This window comes from Artibeus jamaicensis, unplaced genomic scaffold (assembly GCF_021234435.1).
Source record: "Artibeus jamaicensis isolate MK-2021 breed Jamaican fruit bat unplaced genomic scaffold, CSHL_Jam_final contig_786, whole genome shotgun sequence".
NCBI lineage: Eukaryota > Metazoa > Chordata > Mammalia > Chiroptera > Phyllostomidae > Artibeus > Artibeus jamaicensis.
In genome coordinates this window covers 3,751,798-3,776,022 of record NW_026521971.1, presented here as the reverse complement: position 1 = coordinate 3,776,022, position 24,225 = coordinate 3,751,798, and the positions used below count along the sequence as shown (strand labels likewise).

Genomic DNA, 24,225 nt, shown 5'->3' with positions numbered 1-24,225 from the left:
ACCCACCTGACACCATACAGTTATTAGAAGATTATTGACTATAGTCCCTATGTTGTACTTTACTATTCTGTAACTACTTACTCCGTAAATTTGTAATTCTTAATCCTTTCAACCTTTTTCACCCTTCCCCCAAAGCCTCCTTCCAACTGGCAACTGTCAAAATGTTCTTTATACCTATGAGTCTATTTCTATTCTGCTTCTTCCTTTGTTTTTTTCCTTAGATTAAACTGATATGTATTATTTATTGTCATCTTCTTGTTTATATATTTTCTTTAAAATTTTTATTTTATTAATTTTAGAGAGGAAAGGAGACAAACAGGCAGGCAGAAAGTGAGAGAAAAACACTGATTTGCTATTCAACTTATTTACACACCCAATGGGTGGTTCTTGTATGTGCTCTGACTGGGGATCAAACCCACTGCTTTGGTGTATCAAGACAACACCCTAACCAACTGATCAATCCCGTCAGGGCTTTTTTCTCTTCTTAAACAAGAGTCTTCAACATTTCTTATAATACTGGTTTAAGGGTGATGAACTCCTTTAGCTTCTTCTCATCTGGGAAGCTCTTTATCTGTCCTTTGATTCTAAAGAATACCTTCTCTGGGTAGAGTAATCTTGGTTGTAGATCCTTGTTTTTCTTTTTTAAAGATTTTATTTATTTAAATAAAAATAAAAATAAAAAAAGATTTTATTTATTTATCTTTAGAGGGGAAGGGGAGAGGGAGAGAAACATCAATGTACGGTTGCCTTTCATGAGTCCTCTGCTGGGAATTGGCCTGCAGGGAACCGGCCTGCAACCCAGACATGTGCCCTGACTGGGAATTGAACCGCGATCATGTGGTTGTAGATCCTTGTTTTTCATCATTTTCAATATTGCTTGCCAATCCCTTTCGGCCTGCAAAGTTTCTGTTGAGAGAAATCGGGTGACAATCTTATGGGAGCTCCCTTGTAGGCAGGTAACTGTTTTTCTCTTGCTGCTTTTAAGGTTCTCTGCCTTTAACTTTTTGCCTTTTAATTATATGTGTCTTAGTGTGGGCCTCTTCAGGTTCATCTTGTTTGGGACTCTCAGGGCTTCCTGGATTTGTATGTCTATTTTCTTCACCAAGTTAGGGAAGTTTTCTGTCATTTTTCAAATAGGTTTTTAGTTTCTTGCTCCCTCTTTTCTCCTTCCAGCTCTCCCATCATAGAAGCTTATACACATGCAGTTGTCCCAGAGGCTCCTTACACTCTCTTCACTTTCGGGGATTTTTTTTTTTTTTTTTTTGCTGTTCTGGTTGGGTGCTTTTTGCTTTCTTTTATTTTAATTTTTTTATTTGTTGCTTCTTTATATTTTAAATCACTGATTTGATTCTCTGCTTCATCTACTCTACTGTTGATACCCTGTAAATTATTCTTCTTTTCTGACTGGTCTTTTTTATACTGTTAAGGTTCTCATTAAGTTCACTGAGCATCCTGATAACCAGTGTTTAGAACTTAGCATCTAGTAGACTGCATATCTCCATTTTGTTATTTTTCTGGAGTTTTATTCTTTCATTTAGGACACATTTGTCTCCTTGTTTTAATGGCTTTCCTGTGTTTGCTTCTATGTATTAAGTTGAGCTGCTATATCTCCCAGGCTTGGTAGGTGGCCTAATGCAGTTGTTATTCTGTGGGACCCAGTAGTACATCCTCCCCCATTACTCAAGCTGGGCACTCAAGGTGGGCTGTGTACACATTGCTCTTGTGGTTGAGCCTTGATTGCTATTGTCACATCAATGGGAGGGATTTACCCCCCAGGACAATCACCTGCAAAGACTGGCTACAACCATTGACCACTGACCTCAAAACAACATGGAGAAATCAGCTGTGCTGGGGCCCACCACCCAGAGCAGGACCTAGTTCACTGGGGCACTTGTGCCTGCTGAGTGTGTCCTCTGAGTGTGCTGGTGGAGGTCATTGGGCGGTGATGCTTCGACGTGATCTAAAGCTGTCTACTGGATGTGAAGGCTCTGTAGCCTCATGGGAGGTGCGGGCCAAGGTCAGCTGCCACCTGTGTTCTCTGGGTGGGGCCACCTGGCAAAAGCTACAAAGCAATCTGCAGACAGCTGCTACTTGTGCTACATTTGGAGGCGCCCAGACGAGGCCAAAGCCTGCTATTGCTAGCACCAGGCCTGAAGCCCCACAGCGAGAGGTACAGTGCACACTGAGGCCAGGTGCTGCTTGTTTGAGAGATTTCAGGAAAATCTGAAACATGAACCAAGACAGGCCATTTGTATGAAAAAGCCACTAGAAACAGCTTGGGTGGGCCAGCTTTTTGGGTGGGGTAGAGCCTCAGGGAATCACCGAGAGGAGCAAACAGTATCAGCCATGTAGATGGAGTCTCAGATATGAAGCCCACCTGCCGGATCTGTGGGGGCAGGAATCACCAAAAAAAAAAAAAACAGCCTCTGTCAGCACTTCTGTCTGAAAGAAAGCTACCCCTGCACCCAGCTCTTGCCCTAAGGCCAGACAACTCAGTTCCTTGCTGTATGTCTCTGGTGCCTTTCAAGATGAGGTCCCAGCACTACAGCTCTGAGGGAAAGTTTGAGTAAGTCCATGCACAGGCCCCTTGATAGGAACTAACAAGGTCTCCACAAGCCATCTGTCTCCTCCAGCCTGAATTCCCACTGGTCTTTACAGCCAGAACCTATGGGGATTCTTCTTCCTGGCACTGGACCCCTGGGCTGGGGGGCCTGGTGTGGGGCTGGGATGATTTGTGCCTCGGGCAGGATCTCTGCAGCCCAGATATCCCTCCTGATTTTTATTTGCCACACACGGGTGTTGGTCCAGCCCATTCTGTGTCTCTGCCTCTTCTATCAGTCTTGATATGTCTTCTTTAATTCTCTAGTTGTACGTCTTCCATTCAGTCCAACGTTAGGTGGTTCTGAGTGATGGTTGTTCTGTAGTTTAGTTGTTATTTTGTGGTTGTGGGAGGAGGCAAGTATCATGTTTACCTACACCATCACCTGGGTGGCAAGTCCTCCTTTTCCACCACCATGTTTCATGGATCTGTTTCTATTATGTTTAGTCATTTGTTTTGTTTTTTTAGATCCACATATATGCGAAATCACATTATTTGTCTTTCTCTGACTTATTTCACTTAGCCTAATACCCTCTCAGTTCCTGCATGTTGTTGCGAATGGCCAGATTTCATTTTTTATGAGTAATATTTCATTTCATTATGTATGTACACACACACACACACATCACATCTTCTTTCCCGAGCTTGCTTTCCATGCCTTGGCTATTATTAGTACTGATGCAATGAACACAGAGGTACATATGTGTCTTCAAATTAGTGTTTGGTTTTCCTCAGATAAATATCCAGAAGTAGAAGTGGGTCAGATGGTAGTTCCACTTCTAATTCATCGAGTACTCCCCAGACTGTCTTCCACGGCGGCCACACCAGCAGTGCACAACAGTTCCTATGTCTTCACATCCTTGTCAACATCTGTCACCGTCAATTTCTGGATAACAGCCATGCTAGTGGATGCGAAGTGGTACCTCACTGTGGTTTTGATATGCATTTCTCTGATGACTTATAATGTTAAGTACTTTTCATTATTTCATTATTGTATATATTCTTTAGAGAAATGTCTATTCAAGTCCTTTGCCTATTTTTGATGTGTTATTTTGTTGTTGTTGAATATTCTTTAGATGTTTGGGATATTATTCCTTCCTTAGATATATGATTTACATATATTTTCTCTCATTCTGTGAGTTGCCTTTTTACTCTCTTGATAGTGTTCTTTGATGTACAATAGTTTTGAATATTAATGAAATCCATTTTTTTTCTTGTTGCCTTTCCTTTGTCATATGCAGAAAATCACTGCCAAATCCAATGTCATGAAGATTTTCCCCTATGTTTCCTTCTAAAAGTTTTATATTTTATAGTTTTAGCTCTTAAGTCTAGGTCTTTCAGCCATTGAGCTAATTCTTTTGATCTGGTGTAAGATAAGGGTCCAACTTCTTTAATTTGCACATTCATTATTCCCAGAACTACTTGTTAAAAAGACTGTCTTTTCCTACTGAATGTTTTTGCATCCTTGTCAAAAATCGAATGACCTTACATATAATGGTTTATTTCTGGGTTCTCTAATCTATTCCACTGGGCTCTAAGCCCATCCTCAAATACTTTTTGAATGAATAAAGGAAAAGAAAAAAAGAGCTAACCTGAGTTTTAGCATCAATGTTTTTGTTGCCTTGTTCAGAATTCACTTTACTTCCCTTTTCCTCCTCTATTAAATGAGGGGTTGGACTGACTAAAGGACATTTACAATTCCAACAACCTTATGATTTCATACTCAAGGTTTTCCTCAATATAGTGGAATTATACCATACACTCCTAATTTGTCAAATAGTCATGAAATAGTTATAGAGCTGAAAATGACTAAGATAGTTCAGTAAGTATATAATATATACCTTCAATATCTGAAACTATTAGCATCTGAGGTTGAGAGAGACCTTCTTGAAGACTGTAGAAGTGGATTGTACTATCGAATGTTATGAAGCCAATTTTTGTCCTAGTGTTGCCAGGCAGCCTAAAAATAAATTTAGAAGTTAATTTTATCAAGTTTTCCCATATACATATATATGCATTAAACATCAGCTAAGAGTTACATGTAAACATCTACTTTCACATTATATGAATGTTTCACAACATAAATGTCTAACCCACCCAATATTTCATCACCATGAAAACATACCCAACTTAAAGTGAAAACACTACAATAAGCCAAACAACAAAACCCAGCAATAATACAGCAATTCAAAACTCAATACATCTGTACGCAATTATATAATCACTTGGGAAATGGCATATAAAAACATCGAAAAACATACCCAAAACTTTGTAGGTAATTTTCATTCATAAAAGTACACAAGCCAATTACTATACACCCACTCTAAAATGTAATATAAATGTAGGTACTGCTCATCTTTTAAAAATTTTACCCATGCCTGGGTGAATCAGGACTGTCCCTCACCAGACAGAACCCTACCCCACCCGCAACGTGAAAGTGCAAGTGCTGGCAGGACCACGGCCGCTCCTGATCAGAAGGGGAGGGGCTAGTCTGCTTCTGATGAGATTCGGTTTTCCAAATTCTTCCATACAGCACAAGAACGCTGGGATTCATTACACTAAAAAATCGCATGAGCTTTTATAGGTTACGTTACATATCTGAGCACCATGTAAAGTACAGATATTTTAAGGGACTTAAGAGATATGACAACCAAATTCTACGTGTGAACCCAGTTAGGTTCTTATTCGAACAAAGCTACAGCATAAAAACATTTTTGAGACAACCAGGAACAAAAACTGAACTGGTTTAAGTTCACACTATGAAATTATTGGTAATTTTGTTTAGCATGGTACTTGTATTTTAGTTAAGGCTAAAAATAATTCCAAGTATTTATAGGTAAGATGACAGGCTGATTGGGATTTACATTAAAATACTTAAGGGGGAAAAAAGTATGTGTGTATGATTACGTGAAGCAAGAACAGCTGAATGCTAAAAATGCTGAAGTTGAGGAATGGATATCTGAAAGAACTATTACTATATGTTTAAACTTTTTCCATAATAAAAGTTAAAATGAAGTTTCTCGGAGAAAGCAAGGCCTAAAGTTCACAACTGATTTATGTGGGCTTTTAGAACATAATTACATAGCTTTTGTTGTATTTTGAAACTACTTAGCCATTTTGCAAACACTGTTGTTTCTAATTTAAACTGAATTAAGATACTTACGAATCCAGATTGTTTAACAAACTCTGGCAAACTGAATTCAGGTATCCAGTTTCAACTGCATTGTGAGACACGTCAAAGACAAAGAGGTACACTGGAGGCTGAGGTGGTCGTAACTGAAGAAAGAAGGGGTCTCATTAAATACGCTTAATAAGATTAAGTTTAAATTCAACATTTGTCATGTCCACATACAGCAAAACAATAAAATAAGCATTATTTAGCCCTGGCTGGTGTAGCTCAGTGGATTGAGTGTGGGCTTCGAACCAAAAGGTCACCAGTTCAATTCCCAGTCAGGGCACATGCCTGGGTTTTGGGCCAGTTCCCGGGTGGGGGCCACGTGAGAGGCAACCACACACTGATGTTTCTCTCTCTCTTTCTCCCTCCCTTCCCCTCTCTCTAAAAATAAGTAAATAACATCTTCAAAAAAATAAAATACGCATTATTTACAGATTGAGTGGAGACTCTAATAAACAATAAACAACATAAAAAGAACATAAGTTTAAAAAACAAGCAGAGAAAAAATAAAAACAGGCAGAAGTATATTATATTGCTTTCAGATGCACACTTAAGAAAAATGAGGATGTGACTGCCATAAGTCAGAAGAGTGTTTTCTCTAGGACAGAAGGGATGGAAACGTAACAACAGGGCTTCTGGGGTATTAGCAGTGTTCAATTTCCTGACCTGGGTGGTGCTGACAGAGCATTTACAATTATTTGGTATCCTATATATTTGTGTTTTATAGACTTCTCTGTATATGCATTATATTTCAAAATTTAAGGGAATTACAGTTCTGAAAGGTATAAATTCCTAAGTTGTCTGAGCTGGTTATTTGACCAACACATTTCAGCCAAGTTTCTTAAAAATGTACAACTATATTTTTAAACTTCCAAATTCAAAGATCTGTTTTCAGTTCAACTAAGAGCATCAAATAACCACAACCAGAGCTGAGCATATAGTGCACTATACTAACTTTTATTTTATTTTATTTTTTTGCATACTTCATTTGTGGAATCATAGAAATTGTTGCCCAAGAGGTAAATCAGGAAAAAGCAAAACCTCTTGCTACAGGCAAGTCCCAAAATTAAAGAAAGCCATTTTTGCAAAACCTGGAAGATAAAAGAAAAGAAACCCAGGAAGGCCAATTCAAAAGAACAAATGCTTCTGCATCTTTTGGGTTTAATTCAGCAAAGGGACAGCTACGCTGGAGAAAGGTATTTACCAACCATGTAAGCATCACAAAAATGTTTTCTACTCTGAAATTTCTCTGTGGTGAAAACATATGGAACGCTCATAATTTCTATACTAAAATGGCCCCAATAGCTCAGGTACAGAAAGACTATCTCACAAAAAAATACTAAAATAAAACATTAAAAGTTGGTGTTAAGGCCTATCTTCATACTCCCCTTTCCTTACAGGCAATTATGGCATGGCGAAAGAATAATCAGATCAAAAGACCTGGAATTTAACGTGAGCTCTACCACTTATTAAATGCTATTTAGCAAATCACTTAACCTACAGTTAACATAGTAAGTCTCTTTTCACATCTGTAAAATAGGACTAATTGTATTTCCTTAGCTTAGTTCAGAGAGTTGTTTATGATAAAAATATAGTGCTCTGTGAAATGTGAAGTGCTAATTAAACATTAAACATTATTATTATTTTTAAAATGCAAGACCTCAGATACTTACACAAGTGTATAAAAGTATTTGCAAGAGGATGTTTATCACACCATTATTTGTAATAAGCCCTGGCTGGTGAGGCTCAGTGGATTGAGCACCAGCCTGTGAGTCAAAGGGTCACTGGTCTGATTCCCAGATCAGGGCACATGCCTGGATTGTGGGCCAGGTCCTCAGTAGGGGGTGCATGAGAGGCAACCACACATTGATGTTTCTCTCACTCTTTCTCTCTCCCTTCCCCTCTATCTAAAAATAAATAAAACCTTAAAAAAAAATTGGAAGTGACTTAGAAGTAAATATGGTCCCAATGTGATATTGTAAATTTCTGGATGAACACATAAGAAACATAAATGGAACTTTACACACACTTTTCAGACTTACCCTCATATACTAATTAACTATTTTAATAACGAACAAGTATAACTTTTATGAATTTTTTCCATTTGGAGAGTATGTGTATTAAAGTTGGGGTCACTGACACAAGGAAGCGCTTAGGAGAGAAGCAACAGGAGAGCACAGGCGAAGGCCACTGTGACTCCCTGGAGGGTCAGAGAAAAGGGTCTTGGAGACAGGCCGGGGGGCGGGGGTGCCTGGGAAGAGCTACTGCTGCCCACTGCTCCCCTGGCTGCAAGCCTCACGGAGATGCACACCTGAGGGGAGAGAGAGGGGAAGGAAAAGGCACAAGCATGCTACTTTTATCAATTTAAAACCATAAAATTTCGTTAAAGGACACTATATCGTTTCATTTAATATCCAGTATTATCAGATGAATAAGCTGTATTAAAAACTGAAAACTTACCATGTATTCTACAGGAGCCATAAACTCAATTGTAGCATTTTGAACTTCAGGTCTTTTGTGAGGTTCTCCATAGATTCTGGTCAAAGGGTTGCGCATGAATTCTTCAGGAACTATTAAGTAAACACCATATAATGATAAAACTAAAAGATTAAGTTTACTAAACCCTGCATCTGGCTTTTGTCTTCATTTAGTAATTTATAAACACTTCGATACACACTAAATATTAAGGGGTAACACATACACCTTGTTTTGAAGATTCATTCAAATCCCGCATATACTGAATGGACCTGTGTATATCTTGTTTCTGTAACTAAATCACTTCCTAAGTGTCTTCCAGTATCCTCTTTGTCTTAATTCTTGCTATAGCAGCTTTTCTAAAATAGCTTAAAAAATGATAAAAACTCATTAAATGCCAATTATTTTCTTAAATGCAAGACTAAACTTTGTCTTAAATTTCAATGGTACAAGAACATTCACATTTGACATATAATATTCATGTATGCAGACTCTAACTGCTCCTACAAAGTCTAAGGGTTTGTTGAATTCCATTAATTAGTGAGGCCACTGTGGAACGTCAGCTGCCCATCACTTATTATGATAGAGCTCAGAGAGTGTCTTCTCAGCAAATTATCATTTCATCTGTCTTCCCACTGTTTAGAAATTCAAATTTCTATGCAAGCCACAGTTCATGAAATGGTCTGGGATACATATAAGAGTGACTTCAACCTTTATTACAATTTCATTTCACATACTGAAACACATACACATAAGACTTTTAAAATATTTTCTTTATTTATCTTTAGAGGGGAAGGGAAGGAGAGAGGGAAATATCAGTGTATGGTTGCCTCTTGTGCGCCCCCTGCTGGGAACTGGCCTGCAACCCAGGCATGTGCCCTGACTGGGAATCAAACAGCAATCCTTTGGTTCACAGGCCCGTGCTCAATTCACTGAGCTACACCAGCCAGGGCCATACACATAAGATTTTAAAGGTGTATTAAACACTGTATACAAATTTTCTTAATTATTATAGAGAAAAATGAGTACTCTAAATCTATCCTCACTTCCTCCACTCTTTTTATTTTTTAAGAGAGGGGGAAGGGACAGAGGGAGGGAAACACTGATGCGCAAAAGAAACACCAACTGGTTGCATTCTATAGGGGCCTCAAACCCACAACCCAGGCACATGCCCTAACCAGGAATCAAACAGGAGACCTTTGTGTTTGTGGAACAACACGTAACCAACTGAGCCACACCAGCACTTTCCTCTACTCTTAAACAATACAAATAATAAAAATGGCTTTTAAAAATATCTTAAATTCCTTTATTTCCCAATGCTTAATAAAATTTCCTTCCAAGCAGAGACTTAATTTTCTTTTTTTTTAAATGACTTTGCTTATTTTTAGACCAAGGGAAAGGAAGAGACAAAGAGGGGGAGAGAAACCCCCATGGGCTGCCCCTGATACACACCCCATCCGGGGCCCTGGCCTGCACCCCAGGCATGAGCCCTGCCCTGACTGAGAATCCAGCCAGTGACCTTTCACTTTACAGGACGATGCTTAACCAATCTAGCCCTGTAGGTCAGGGCCAGAAACTTAATTTGCGGTGGATATCAGCATACCTTTTTTCTTTTATAATCCTATTAAAGTGCTGTTGGTTAGATGATATTCCTCAAAAATAAATTATGAGTTACTAAAAGAGATCTCCTCCTCCCCAGTTACTGAGAAAACATTTTACTAACCTTCTAACACTGCCCAAATCTGCCTTCACACAGCAGTGAATGAAGCTAATGGCAGCTATTCTGTGGATTTATTTTCTTTTACTCTAGAGCAACAATTTTCAACCTTTTTCATCTCATGGCGCAAAAACTAATTTCTAAAATTCTACAGCACATCAAAAAATATATTTTTGAGGATCTAGTAAAAAAATAGGCGTAATTTTGATTCATTCACACCAAACAGCTATCATTGTGTTGGCTGCTGTCATTTACTTATTTGACAGTCTAAGGAAAAAGAGGTCAGTGCCCATGATTCAACAGTTAGGTAGTGCATGTTTTAAAAATTCTTGTGGCACACAAGAAAATCGCTGTTGAAAATTGCTGCCCTACAGTAAAGGCATCAAACAATTTCTTTTCTTTAATTTAATTATTTTTCAAGTAAATTTAATTATTTTTCAAGTACAGTATTCTGTAAATAATTTCTAAATAAAAATTTCTTTAAAAAAATTTTAATTGTTGTTCAATTATAGTTGTCCGCATTTCCCCACCCCACCACTCCCCCCCAACCCCATCCAAATCCACCTCCCTCCCCTGCTCCCACCCTCCCCCTTGGTTTCGTTCATGTGTCCTTTATAGTGGTTCCTGAAAACCCTTCCTCCCAATGTCCCCTCCCCCCTTTTGGGTATTAGATTGTTCTTAATTTCAATGTCTCTGGTTATATTTTGCTTGCTTTTTTGTTGTTGTTGATTATGTTCCGGTTAAAGGTGAGATCATATGGTATTTGTCCCTCATTGCCTGGCTTATTTCACTTAGCATACTAAATAAAAATTTCTTAAATGACAGTCTTAATTAATACCATAAAATTTATCACTTATTATCTACCTTATATAATAAATTTAAAAAGTGGTATCAAAGTAATATTACCACTGTTTTGCTTAAAAAGTATGTATTTATATGTAAGTATAAGTGCATAGAAAAAAGTTAACAGAAGCTAAAACTCTAAGTGGAATAATTATAGGTAATTATTTTTTTGGTTTTTGTTTTCACTTCACATCTGTATTATCTGATTTCCCTACAATACAAGTAGAAACTTCTACATGCTGAAAATAAAACATACCATCGTTGACTTGGTAACATATGTTACACTTCCATCTTCTTTGATCGAGAAAGCTGACAAAAGGGTTGATGTACGTCCTGCACTGACGGCATCTCACAATTGTGCTGGAGGTGACCACCGGCGGCTGCTGGTGAAACAGAGTTCATTGTTTAGCAGCAGCGATCATCATAGTTAAAGGTGAGGCATTAATCGTACGTCCCAAATTATGGTTGGGATATCACAATTTTGTGAGAAAAAAACCTAAGGTAAGAAGATATGTCCAAATTACCACACACAAAAATTACATAGCAGAAACGTACTGATTTGAAACCCCATTGCTTTCCTTCAGGACTAGTCTCTTACAAAGTTTACCTTTTACTTATTTTTAATATATATTTTAAAACGGACTTTAGAGGAAGAGACGAAGAGAGAGAGGGAAGGGGAGAAACATCCATTTGTTGTTCCACTTGTTGATGCTTTCATCGGCTGCCTCTTTGTGTGCTGACCAGGGATTGAACCTGAGCATCAGAACAACACTCTAACCAACTGAGCCACGTGGCCAGGGTTTAAAATCTACCTTTTAATAAGTATTTACTTTCTTATTAAACATTTACATTGCAAAACCAGCACAGTAAATTTTTTTAAAAGATTTTATTTACTTACTTTTACAGAGAGTGAGAGGGAATGAGAAAGAGAGGGAGAGAAACATCAATGTGCGAGAGCTATGTTGATCGGTTGCCTCTCACATGCCCACAAATTGGGGACCTGGCCCCCAACCCAGGCATGTGCCCTGACTGGGAATCAAACCAGTCACCTCTCAGTTCATGGGCCAGTGCTCAATCCACTGATCCATGCCAGCCAGGGCAGTAAACTTACAATGTATTTTTGAGATGGGTGGCAAAGAACTGATAAACATTCTAAAACAAAGAACTAATGAAATTATTTGGAAGTTTCTTCATGTTACATTAAGAGGCTAAGTTCTCATGAAAGAAGAGTCATATTTAAATATTCAATTTAAATTTTGCAATTATGTTCCTATTTAATGTTTATCCTACATATTAAAAGTTGTCAAGTCTTCATATAAAAAACTCCGTAAAGGCAATACAATCTTATCATCAAAAGGAGATTTGTTTGGGGAAAATTAATTTACTTATGCACTGATCCTCTCAAGAATATGTGCCCATATGTCAAAGTGCCAGAGCTTTAGGTCAAAAGTGAAAGGACTTGCCCTGGCCTATGTGGCCTGGTTGGAGCACTGTCCTGTAAACCGAAACACTGCCGGTTCAATCCCCAGTCAGGGAACATACCTAGGTTGCAGGTTCAATCCCCAGTTGGGGCACAAGCCAGGAAGCCACCAATTAGTTTCTCTCTCTCAGCAATGAAAAAATGCTTCGGATGAGGATTTGAAAAAGAGCCCTTTAATTAACAACTTCTTAAACGAACAAATTTTACTCCAAGAATGGGAGAATGGGTAAAGTATATTAATGGGTAAATAATTTTATAACTTTTTTCAATGATATGGTTCATTTATTTATTTTCTTTTAGTATCTTTATTCTATTCAGTACCTCTTGGATTCTTCAACAATATGCTTATTTTACCATACTTCAAGAGTTTGGGGGGACTTCTGCCAAGATGGAGGCATAGGTGGATGTACCGTGCCTTCTCACACAACCAAGTTTAGAGACAACTAAATATTAGCAACAGAAAACACAGCCAGAATACAGAAAATTGAACTTTTCGGAAGTCTGTTAACAACAAATTCTTCAGCCTGACCGGTATGGGGCGAAACCAGCAGCTGGAGGAGCGGGGTTGCACAGGAAAACTCGGTCGGACAGACTCAGGTGCGCGGAATCCAGGTGCAGGGTTGGACCTAGTGAGCAACCTAGCGAGCAACCGAGCGCGCGACCACGGGGGAAACAGCAAGGGAGCAGGGCTGTGGGTTGACTGTGGTCATGCATTTGTGCGCGGACGAGGGAGTGGGCAATTGGACCGGAACCCAGCAGGTCCCCACAGCAAGCAGCAGAGAGGGCGCCGCCATTTCCCTGCTCTGACCACGCCCCCACATACAGCGTCATAACCCAGTGACTCTGAGTGGCCCGGCCCAGGTGAACCACCTAAGGTGCTGCTCCTCACCCAGCTGCAAGAAACAGCAGAGGGGACCACCATTTCCCTGCTCTGACCACGCCCCCATATACAGCCTCACAACCCAGCAACCTGGGAGTCCAAGGCGCTGCTCCTCACACTTAAAGGGCGCTAACAGACCAAAAATGGCGCAAGAAGATCTCAAAGCCCCAGAGCCTTTAAATCTAAGTGATGAAGAAATAGCAAAACTTTCAGATGCACAGTTCAAAACACTGGTGATCAGGATCCTCACAGAACTGGTTGATTATAGCCACGAATTAGACAAATATATGAAGGCAAAACTAATTGAAATGAATGGAATTGCACAGGACACCAATAGCAATGAAAAGGAAACTGGGACTCAAATCAATGGAGTGGACCAGAAGAAAGCAAATAATGGCCAAACAGAAAAGAGTCAAGAAGCAAGAATTCAAAGAAATGAGGAGAGTCTTAGGAACCTCCAGGACATCTTTAAACGCTCCAACATCCGAATTATAGGGGTACCAGAAGGGGGAAAGGCACAGCCACCAGTGGAAAACTTATTTGAACAAATAATAAAGGAGAATTTCCCCAATCTGGCAAAGGAAATAGACTTCCAGGAAATCCAGGAAGCTCAGAGAGTACCAAAGAAGTTGGACCCAAGAAGGAACACACCAAGGCACATCATCATTACATTAGCCAAGATTCAAATGAAGGAGAGAATCCTAGAAGCAGCAAGAGATAAGGGGACAGTCACCTACAAAGGAGTCCCCATCAGACTGTCAGCGGATTTCTCAAAAGAGACCTTACAGGCAAGAAGGGGCTGGAAAGAGGTATTCCAAGTCATGAAATCTAAAGACCTACAACCAAGATTGCTCTATCCAGCAAAACTTTCATTTAAAATGGAAGGACAGATAAGGTGCTTCTCAGATAAGATCAAATTCAAGGAGTACATCATCACCAAGCCCTTATTATATGAAATGTTAAAGGGACTTATCTAAGGAAAAGAAGTTAAAGAAACATGAACAGTGAAAGGACAACAAACTCACAGTTATTAACAACCACACCTAAAACAAAAGCAAACTAAAAGGACAGCTAGATCAGGAGTGGAAACATAGAAATGAAGATCTCAAGGAGGGTTAGCAACAGGGGAGTGGGAGGAGGAGAAGGGGGGGAGAAGGTACAGAAAATAAGTAGCATAGACAGTAGATAGAAAATAGAAGGGGGGGCAAGAATAGCATGGGAAATATAGAATCTAAAGGACTTGAGACACATGGTCATAAACTAAAGGGGGGGTGATGGTGGGGATGGGGGGTAGGGTGGAGGGGAATGAAGGGGGCAATAGAACAACTGTAACAGCATAATCAATAAAAAAAATTTAAAAAAATAACTAAGGGGGGTGGAAATGGGAGGGAGTTGGGGGACACGGGGCGGGGTGGGCTGGGATGGGAGAAATAGAAAACTGTACTTGAAAAATAATTAAATTAAAAAAAAAAAGAGTTTGGTTATATATACCATGATTGAATTACAAACAAAAGCATCTGTCAACAGTCAAATTCCTAAAGATAGTTTGAGTCCTAAAGAATTCAAACAAATTCTCCACGTGCTTCTTACGCTGCTACAGAAAACTCTTCACCACCGGGACGATTTTCTCTAAGACATGTACTTGCAGTGGTGAAACTTACCACAGAGTCTTTGAAAGGATGCAGCAGCAGTCCCAGAGGCAGCTTGGCTTTACTCAGCAAGGCCTGAGTCTGCGGGATGTTAGTCAGCGTGCAGCGGAATGACCTACATTGACACAGAGATGCCCTGTCAGTTGTGGCCATGACCATCTTTGAACAACAACAACAAAAAGATTTAAAAGGTACACATTCTGACGCTGGATCAGATTACAGATAAAATATTTCAATGGGCCCTCTCAAATTTTATCCCAGTTGAATATTTAAGTCCTATTTAGAAAGAAAGGGTAGATGTCCCAATCTCTATTATATAATTAAGGAAAGTCTCTGCTGTGCGTTTAAGAGAGTCCAGACTACCAAATGACCGATTTCTTTATATAAATCTAGATTAGCTTGAAATAACAAGGTGATAATCTAAATATGTACATGCAAGTTAAGTTTATTGATGAAAAGTTCAGCTTTGATAAAAGTTCTAAAAGACTATTACAATTTGTTACTATTTATTCAATTTATCAGAACATCTTCACTACATACATTTAAAGCTACATGGTCAACTTTGGGGAGGAAAAGGAGTATTATAATTACATGTATTACGAAAACAATTTAAAATGAGAGCAAATAAAGGGTTATATAGAATCCAATCTCCGTACTTCGTGCTGAAGAAACAACACAGCCACCGTAATGACAGTGAATGTCACTCCCACTGGAGCTGGTAAGGGCCGCAGTCACTGCAGGGTTACAAACCTATTTCTGAACTTAGGACATTTCAAAGACCCATTAAGCAAGCAACTAACAGAGTTGTTTTCTGCATGCAGAACCACTTAATAAGTTACTGTATTTGTACAACTTGTTCATAATATACGAAGCTCAAGAAATCTGGAAAGTTTTTAGAATGAGTAAAAAGTCCTATTTAACAAGAACACACTGAAGCCTTACTCTGGGTTACAGTTGAGCCTCTGGATGTCTTCATGCAGATTTGGAACCGGAGGCTGCAGAGGTGTTGGTGGAAGCATGTTTCTTTCTTGAAGAAGATTCACAACTCTTAGCCCCTCTGGATGTAGACTTAACCCACTCATGCTTGCAGTTAAATGATTAGCACCTAAGGGAGTCTAAAGATATATAATTTCAAAATAAGCAGCCTTTATAAAGTCTTCCGCTGAAAAGAGAAGTGCATAAAGACTTAGTTACTTAATTTCTCTCTAAATAAAACCATAATCTAGACTCTCTGGTCAACTTTTTGGTTCTAGAGATATGTAACAGAACCAAAGTCTTATGAAATATCCATTGTTCTTATTCTAATTGGTTAAAAATGTTCATTATACACTTCCTAAAACTTTTTCATGTATGTACAGTTTAAACCAAATGATGAAAAATAAGTAATAAAACAAAAGCAAGACTTTACCTGAGTGAAGGCCTGTGGCCCACTTGGGTAACTCAGGGAAGAGGGCGGCATTCCGGCTGCACTAGGTGCTGTGGCGTTCTGATAGCCGGGTGGTAAGGAGGGATAGGAATATCCGACACTTCGGCTCACAGTGGTGTTCTTATTAGTAAGCTGTGGTGTTGCTAGAAACAAAGTAACTTTTAAGTTCTATTTTATACTCCAGAATAGTTGCAATCAACACAGAGAGCCATGGAATTATAACTCCAAAGTCCTTTGGATAATACAGTACTTTCACTTACTAATTTTGTAGAATAAGACAAATAAACATTAGTAACAAAGTAATAGCAATGATTAAATTCTATTTAATGTAGATTACAGCTATAAACAAAAATGTTTCATAGTTAAATTTTTATATGTATTAAACTTTGAATTCAGAAGAAAATTCTAATTTAAAAAAACTTTAATGAAAACATATTTCCCTGGTTAGTGTAGCTCAGTATATCGAGCGCTAGCCTGAGAACCAAAGGGTTGCTGGTTTGAGTCCCAGTCAGGGCACAAGCCTGGGTTGCAGGCCAGGTCCCTGGTAGAGGGCACGGGGGAGGCAACCACACATGGATGTTTCTCTCCCTCTCTTCCTCCCTGCCTTCCCCACTCACTAAAAAATAAATAAATAATATCTTTAAAAAAAAAACATACTCAATGTTCAACTGCTTACATAAATTTTAATAGCTCTAATTGATTAAAAATACCCTATAGTCATAATATAATAATAAAGCCCACAATCCCAATTTTAATGGGAAAAACTAACAAAAAAATCTATATGCATGGAGATTAAAAAAAAGCTAAGAGTAGGTATTGCTGAGGATCATGATTATGAAGATTTCCTGTTTCTAGGAACGAACACATAATTAGGGGGAAAAAAACTTTCATAGCATCTCACCCAAGAAGCCACCGCCTTCAATTTCATCATAACTATTGTGAACCACCATAGATCCATTATTGGTACTTGATGTAATACCTAAGAAGTAAGTTTACCAATATTTACATTAGAACATTGTTACAATATCTGCAAGATTGTAGCTAATTTCAGATAACTTTCTGAATGACAAATAAGGTTTCAACCACAGCCCAAGAAAAACATCAAATGTTGAAATAAAAATTTCAAACACTGACAGTTGTTAAATATACGATAACAAAAGTATCAAATAAGTTTATAAACTTCTAAAAGGGGTGGTCCTTTGTGGAGTTTATAAATTTATAGACTATCTGAAAGATTTCAGCATTTCTGAGAGCAGCGTTAAAAAACTCTGAAGAGCCCTGGCTAGTGTGGCTCAGTAGATGGACTTCTGGACTGCAAACCAAAGGGTTGCTGGTTTGATTTCCAGTAAAAGCATATCCTTGGGTTGCAGGCCAAGCCCCCAGTTGGGGACGTACAAGAGGCGACTGAGTGATGTGTTTCTCACACATTGATGTTTAGCTCCCTCTTTCTCCTTCCTTTCCCCCTTTCTAAAGATAAATAAATAAAATCTTTAAAAATTTTTTCTGAAGGCCAACCCTAACCAAACAAAACAACTAAATTTTCTGGAAAAATATGATACGGATGCACAGATTTCAGATACCATTCATCCCCCTAACCTAAGTCAAATGTTAGGATTTGCCTTGGTTTTGCCACACTTACCTTCTTGGCTGACAGCTGAACTGAATAAGGGCTGGGGCCCGGCCCCCTGTGATGATTTCTGAGTAGTGAGCGCCCTCACCAGAGGTGGTCCTCCCATTGGAGGGGGCGGAAGAGGAGCTCCTGGTTGAAAAGTGGTAGGCAGAGGTGAATTCACCATGGGGGGTGCCGAACCTATGGAAACATTGGTTTTTCACACGTTACTTAAGGATTTCAGACAAAGGCCAAAACAGCCTTTTACCAAATCTGAGTAACTTCAAAATTTACATTTTAATTATAACTGCCAACAAATTACCAGAAATATGTTAACTTCTTAGGTTTATGATTTAATTTATATGCATATTTTACACATTTCAAACTCTTCCCTACAATGCTTCTTACCTCTCAATTATTAAAGCAGTGTAAGTATGAACTCAGCATCAAATAATTTATAGGGCAGGTATAGTGTCCATCAGTAGATGTGTGGATAAAAAAACTATGGCTGCCCTGGCTGGTGTGGCTCAGTGGACTGAGTGCTGGCCTGCAAACCAAAGGGTTGCCCATTTGATTCCAAGTCTAGGGCACATGCCTGGGTTGCGGGCCAGGTCCCCAGTAGGGGGCGCACAAGAAGCAACCACACATTGATGATTCCCTTTCTCCTTCCCTTCCTCTCTAAAAATAAATATTCTTTTAAAAAGATAAAATAAATATAAAATCTTAAAAATAAGAAGCATTAAAAATATATATATTGCTTCCAAATTTTCATTTGCTAAAGAGGAGAAACAAAGTCTACAAAGTAGATTAAACACTATAGATTAGTATGTGATTTAATTTTCATCCCAAGACTTTTTTTATCCTCGGAATTTGTAAATGAAACAGATAATACATTTTACTTATAATATATTCTATAGTTAATTCTGTATTTTGCAAAACTAAAGGAATAAAGATAAGCAAATACAAAAAAATTCAATATGCTTCCTCAATAGTGTCCAATTCTCCAGGGCTGAATCAAAAAATTATCGAATTACTAAACCTTAGAGCTCCTAACAAGACTAATCAGTGCCCTGTTGACAAAAGTGAAGACAAAGATTATTACCACGTAACTCCCTTATTGGAGAAGCACCCACACAGATCTTTGGCAACACAGACAAGTCAAAGGAACAAAAGGGCAAGGTACATTACCAACTCAGCATGAACAAGAATGTATGATACATCTGGCTGTAAAAATGAAACAAACTAATGTTTAACAGCGTGCAAGTGCACTTACAGAGATTTCTCAAGCTTTGAAAAAAGTAATTTTGAATCCAAATATATGCTACATTTAATAGAATAGACATTTTTTTCCAAGTTGCATAAATCTTATTTATAACACTAATAACTACAGTTTTAGAACCTGCCTTCTGAGATCCCTACAGCTAAAGTAAGGATGGGGGAAAATTTTTAATATGTGAACTAGAAATTTAGTGTAACTTCGATACACAGTTTTGAAATCAATCAGGCACCTACTATCAATGATTGTTTAAAAAATGAGGACTTTTTTTAGAGGTCTCATAATGAAAAAGGTTAGTCATACATTTATTTTAGGTTCATTTTATTAGTTTACATATCTGTCTTCTTCTTTTACATAGAAACCTTCATAAATAAGTTCGACACTTGTGTCTCTTTCACCACACCTGTGCTGCAGTCAGGGTGCTCTCCCTGCAAGTTTCTGTTACAGCCAAAAATATTTCAGATCATGTGCATTTAAACAAGAAGCTATACCTACTCTTAAATAGTTTTTAGAGAGTACCTATTCTCGAATTATTTTCTTGTGGCTTTGCGTAAATTATTCAAGCCTCAGATTTCTTGCTTGTAAAGGAGACTGTTGTGAAAATTAAGTAACATAACACATATAAAAGGTTGCTAAAGTGCTGGAAAATAATAAATATTCAGTAAATGTTACCTTTATTAATAATGAAGTAAATATTCACTATTTTAAGTGATTATGCTCACTCATGGTGTCAAATAAATGAGAATAAAAGTAACCAGAAGAAACTGGTGCTAACAATTGTGGGTCAAAAGATTTCTACAAAGAAACTAAATTTCTAGAATTAGCCTTAATCTTTACAAGGCCAAAATGCATTTACCAGGGCCAATGGCTAGTCAAGAAGCTAAGAGCTAAGAAAAATAAGTAGTTCAGCAGTTAACAAACTACAAGCCTGATGAAGGGTATATAGTATATAGATGCAGAAATACACATGAGTATAAAAAGGTAACTACTGACATTACTATTTAACTTGGATGTTCTCACTAGTTCATCTCCTTAAGGATGTCTGCTGAGCAGAATCAACCTGCAAATCCCAATACAGGATTTTAAATGCTTTTCAAAATAACACTACTAATGTTGGTAAGTGTATAAGACAAATTTTAATAGTTAAATAAACCCACTTTTGAAAGAGATATGACCAAATACTGAGGTTAAAAATAAAAAGATCCAAGTCAATCTAAGAATATAGATTTCTTCCTAAAGTGATACAGTTTCAACATATTTCCTTGTCAAAACCCCAGTTGTCTTTTTTTTTTTTTTTTTTTTTTTTACAAAAATGGACAAGTTGATTCTAAAGTTTTTATGGAGAAAAGCAAGGCACCCAGAACGGCCAAATCAATCTTGAAAAAGAAAAGGCAAGTTGGTAGAGTCATACTTCCCAAATTCAAAGCTCACTACCAAACCTCAATAATAAAGATGTTTAGTACTGGTATGAAGATAGACATATAGATCAGTAAAATAGAATTCAGAGTCCAGAAATAAACCCTTACATTTAGGATCAACTGATTTTCAACAAGGGTGCCAAGACAATTCTATGGGAGAAAGAATGGCCTATCACATAGTCCTGGAACAACTATATCTTCACATGCACAAGATGAACACCCACCTAACAACATACACAAAAATTAACTCCAAAATGATCAAAGAGCCCTGACTAGCATGTCTCAGTTGGTTGTGCAATGTCCCACAAAGCAAACAGTTGCCGGTTCGATTCCAGGTCAGGGCACATGCCTGAGCTGTGGGCCTGGGCCTTCTTGGGGCATGTGGGAGAGGCAACCAATTGATGTGTCTCTCCCTCCCTTCCCTAAAAATAAATAAATAAATAAATAAATAAATAAATAAATAAAATGTCTTTAAAAATTGATCAAAGACCTTAATGTAGGAGCTAAAACTAATGGGCTGACCTGAAAGTTCCTTTAGTTTTTTTTCTGTACAATGGTTCGAGTAGTGCTTAGTTGTCTTCAACTTCATTCAAAATTATTCTGTTAGACTGTATTGTGACAGCTGTCATATCAGCACGCATAAAAAAAACTTATCAAAATTGGTGAATTTGTGTGCAGACATTTTAATAGTGAATATGGAAGAAGATGTACAATATTTTAGTATGTTATGCTTTATTATTTTACGAAAGGTAAAAATGCAACAGAAACACATTTTTTTTTTTTTAGAGAAGGTGCTGTGACTCATCAAACTTGTCAAAAATGGTTTGCGAAGTTTCTTGGTACTTGTGACAAAATAATTCTGACCGAATAATTCTTTTTTTTTTTTAAGATTTTATTTATTTTTAGAGAGGAGAGGGAAGGTAGAAAGAGAAAGAGAGAAACATCAATGTGTGGGTGCCTCTCACGTGGCCCCCACTGGGGACCTGGCCCACAACCCAGGCATGCACCCTAACTGGGAATCGAACCTACGACCCTTTGGTTTGCAGCTCACACTCAATCCACTGAGCTACACCAGCCAGGGCCTGACCAAATAATTCTTTGCTGTGGGGCTGTCATACGCACTAGAAGATGTTCAGCAGCACCCCTGGCCTCTACTGAGTAGAAGTCAATAATGGGAGATAGCTGACATACTCAGAATAACCAAATTAATAAAGTTATTGGTGAAAATGAAAAAATGTGTCTTTTATTTTACAGAAAAAACTAGTGGATTTTTTTGGCCAAGCTGATATAAAACTCTTAGAAGAAAACACATACAAGTCTCTGTCCTCACTCCAAAAGTATTTATCTGTTTTGACATCCAGGATCCTACAGTTCCTAGGGCCAAAACTGTCTATGCCATAACGAAAAGATAACCCAAGCCTCAGATCCAGACCAAAGAGAGGCCACAGGGACTGAGCTTCCCTGGAACATAAACAGAACCCAGTTGTGAAAAGCGATGACCAGGCGTTGAGGAGGTGGTTCCACACACACACCAACAATCCCTGAAATATCCTAAGTGCCTCAAAGAAACAGAGGATAAGGAGAGAAGCAGGAACAACTCATAATTTTAAGTTAACTTAAAGGCTAGAGAAGTAATTTATTTAAATGTTAACAATGGTTTAAAAAAAATCAATAGTCTTCCATATGGTTTTAAGGCTTGAAGTATTAATTCAAACATCTGAATAAGAAAGTTTCCCACTTCTATATTTTTGAAAACTCTTACCTGATTTTATGAAGTTGTTTTGAAGTGAAGGATCTCCAGAAGAAACATAGTGATGACCTGTTGTCAAATTTGTATTCCCAGACATAGCTGGTCCGGATGATACAAGAGGGCCATGGTTTGTCTGTAATCCTGTGGATGGGTAGTTATACTGCCAATTCAAAGGCGGTGATACATTGGCTCCAGGATGAAAGCTACCAGAAGGCACTGGGGTAGCAGCTGGATTCTGAGATGCATGTTGTGGCATTCGGGGAACGGGCCCACTATGGAGTGAAGGTGTTACCGGATTAGAAGCCACAGGTGGTCGATGAAGAGTCTGCCCAGGTCCCTGATAATTACTTAATGGAGAAACAGTCTGAGAACCACCATATTTAGACTGTACAGAGATGGGATTCAAAGTCTTTGCTGGTATTAGATGAGAGTAGGACCCTGGAAGCTGGGAATTATATCCTTGTGAAGACATCAGTTCATTGTGGATGGGACCTTCCAATTAGAAGAGAAAAAAACCCTCATTTTTGCAAACAAATAAAGCATACTTTAAAAATACAATAAAACATATGGACTCTTACAACTCAACAAAAAAAGACAAATAACCTAATTTTTAAAATGAACAAAGTATTTAAATAGATATTCAAATACATTTCCAAAGAGATATACAATTATATGGCCAGTAAACACATGCAGAAAACACTTAATATTAGTCATTAGAGAAATGCAAATCAAAACCACAATGAGGGGGTAGAGGGGCACAAGGGGACCAAATGGTAATGGAAAAATAACATACTATAGATATGTTTAGAAAAAAACCCACACAATTAGAGCTCTGGCTGGGTAGGTCAGTTGGTTGGACTGCTGTCCTCATGTGACAAGGTTTTCGGTTTGATCTTAGGTCAGGGCACATACAAGAATCAACCAATGAGTGAATAAATAAGTGGAACCATAAATCGATGTGTCTCAGTCTGTGTAACCAATGTACAAATGTCACCAGACTATCCCAATGCTTTCACAATTATACAATGTTTATACAAACATACACAAGCCTATGTATACATAGCGAGAGATAACTCAGGAGGCCCACAAAAGCATACGTAGATATATAGTGCAAGTTGGAGGGAGAGAGTTAGTCTACACACATTGGTCTCTCTCTCTCTCTTAAAAAAAAGGTATCCTTCCAGGACAAAAGAAAGAGATCCAAATATGTTAGCTGCAGCATTGTTTATAATGATGAAAAACTGGAAACAAATGAAATATCCATCAATAGTAGATGAAATTGTAGATGAGTCACACAAAATAGACCCTTTGTCAATAAAATGGATAAACAAGATGCACATCTAAAAACAGGGATAAGTACAAAAAGAATATTAACAGAAAAAAGAAAGTTACAGAGATAATTATGAGACCTTTCTCATAAACTTTTTTATTAGGAAAAATTTCAGATATACACAAATGTATTAGACCACTTAAAGCAATCTCCCACAAAAAACTGAAATGTTGAGTGAAACTACATTTGATTTATATATTAATTGTGGATTATTGATATTTTTATGATAGAAAACATTTCCCATTTAGAAACATGGTATAGTTCTTCATTTATTAGAAATTTATATCTTCTAATTATATTTCATGCTTTTTTCATAAAGATGCCATACCTTATTTAAATTAAATTTTGTTAATTTCTTGGTATTTTGTAGCTTGTGAATAGTATGAGTAGAATACTTAATTTCATTTCTAGTTAAAAGAAAAGAACTAGTAATTATTCAAAGTACCACAAATGTCCAACTATAAGGTAAGATTTTCCTCAAAAATTATTTCTCAAAAAAGAAGTCATCATATATATGTCTGCACAAAGATTTTCATTATACAAGAATGCTTTGTCATAGGAGATTAACACTATTTGTCAAACAGTAGGTAGCAATCCA

The 24,225-nt window shown here is 37.8% G+C and overlaps 1 protein-coding gene across 5 annotated transcripts in view; it reads right to left on the bottom strand.

Annotated features, from left to right (window-relative positions):
* SEC24A (SEC24 homolog A, COPII coat complex component) overlaps nucleotides 1–24,225 on the bottom strand; it is a 65,993-nt gene that overhangs the window by 27,458 nt on the left and 14,310 nt on the right. For 3 of the 5 annotated variants that reach the window (XM_037150867.2, XM_053672767.1, XM_053672768.1), the window contains 10 exons: nucleotides 22,310–22,789; nucleotides 17,884–18,054; nucleotides 17,146–17,223; nucleotides 16,227–16,387; nucleotides 15,761–15,933; nucleotides 14,831–14,933; nucleotides 11,066–11,192; nucleotides 8,235–8,344; nucleotides 5,763–5,875; nucleotides 4,441–4,559 (listed from right to left, as the gene is read on the bottom strand). In XM_037150867.2, the coding sequence (XP_037006762.2) occupies nucleotides 4,441–4,559; nucleotides 5,763–5,875; nucleotides 8,235–8,344; nucleotides 11,066–11,192; nucleotides 14,831–14,933; nucleotides 15,761–15,933; nucleotides 16,227–16,387; nucleotides 17,146–17,223; nucleotides 17,884–18,054; nucleotides 22,310–22,789 (1,635 nt within the window). The remainder of the gene's footprint in view (nucleotides 1–4,440; nucleotides 4,560–5,762; nucleotides 5,876–8,234; nucleotides 8,345–11,065; nucleotides 11,193–14,830; nucleotides 14,934–15,760; nucleotides 15,934–16,226; nucleotides 16,388–17,145; nucleotides 17,224–17,883; nucleotides 18,055–22,309; nucleotides 22,790–24,225) is intronic. The other 2 variants (XM_053672765.1, XM_053672766.1) reach the window with 2 other exon arrangements.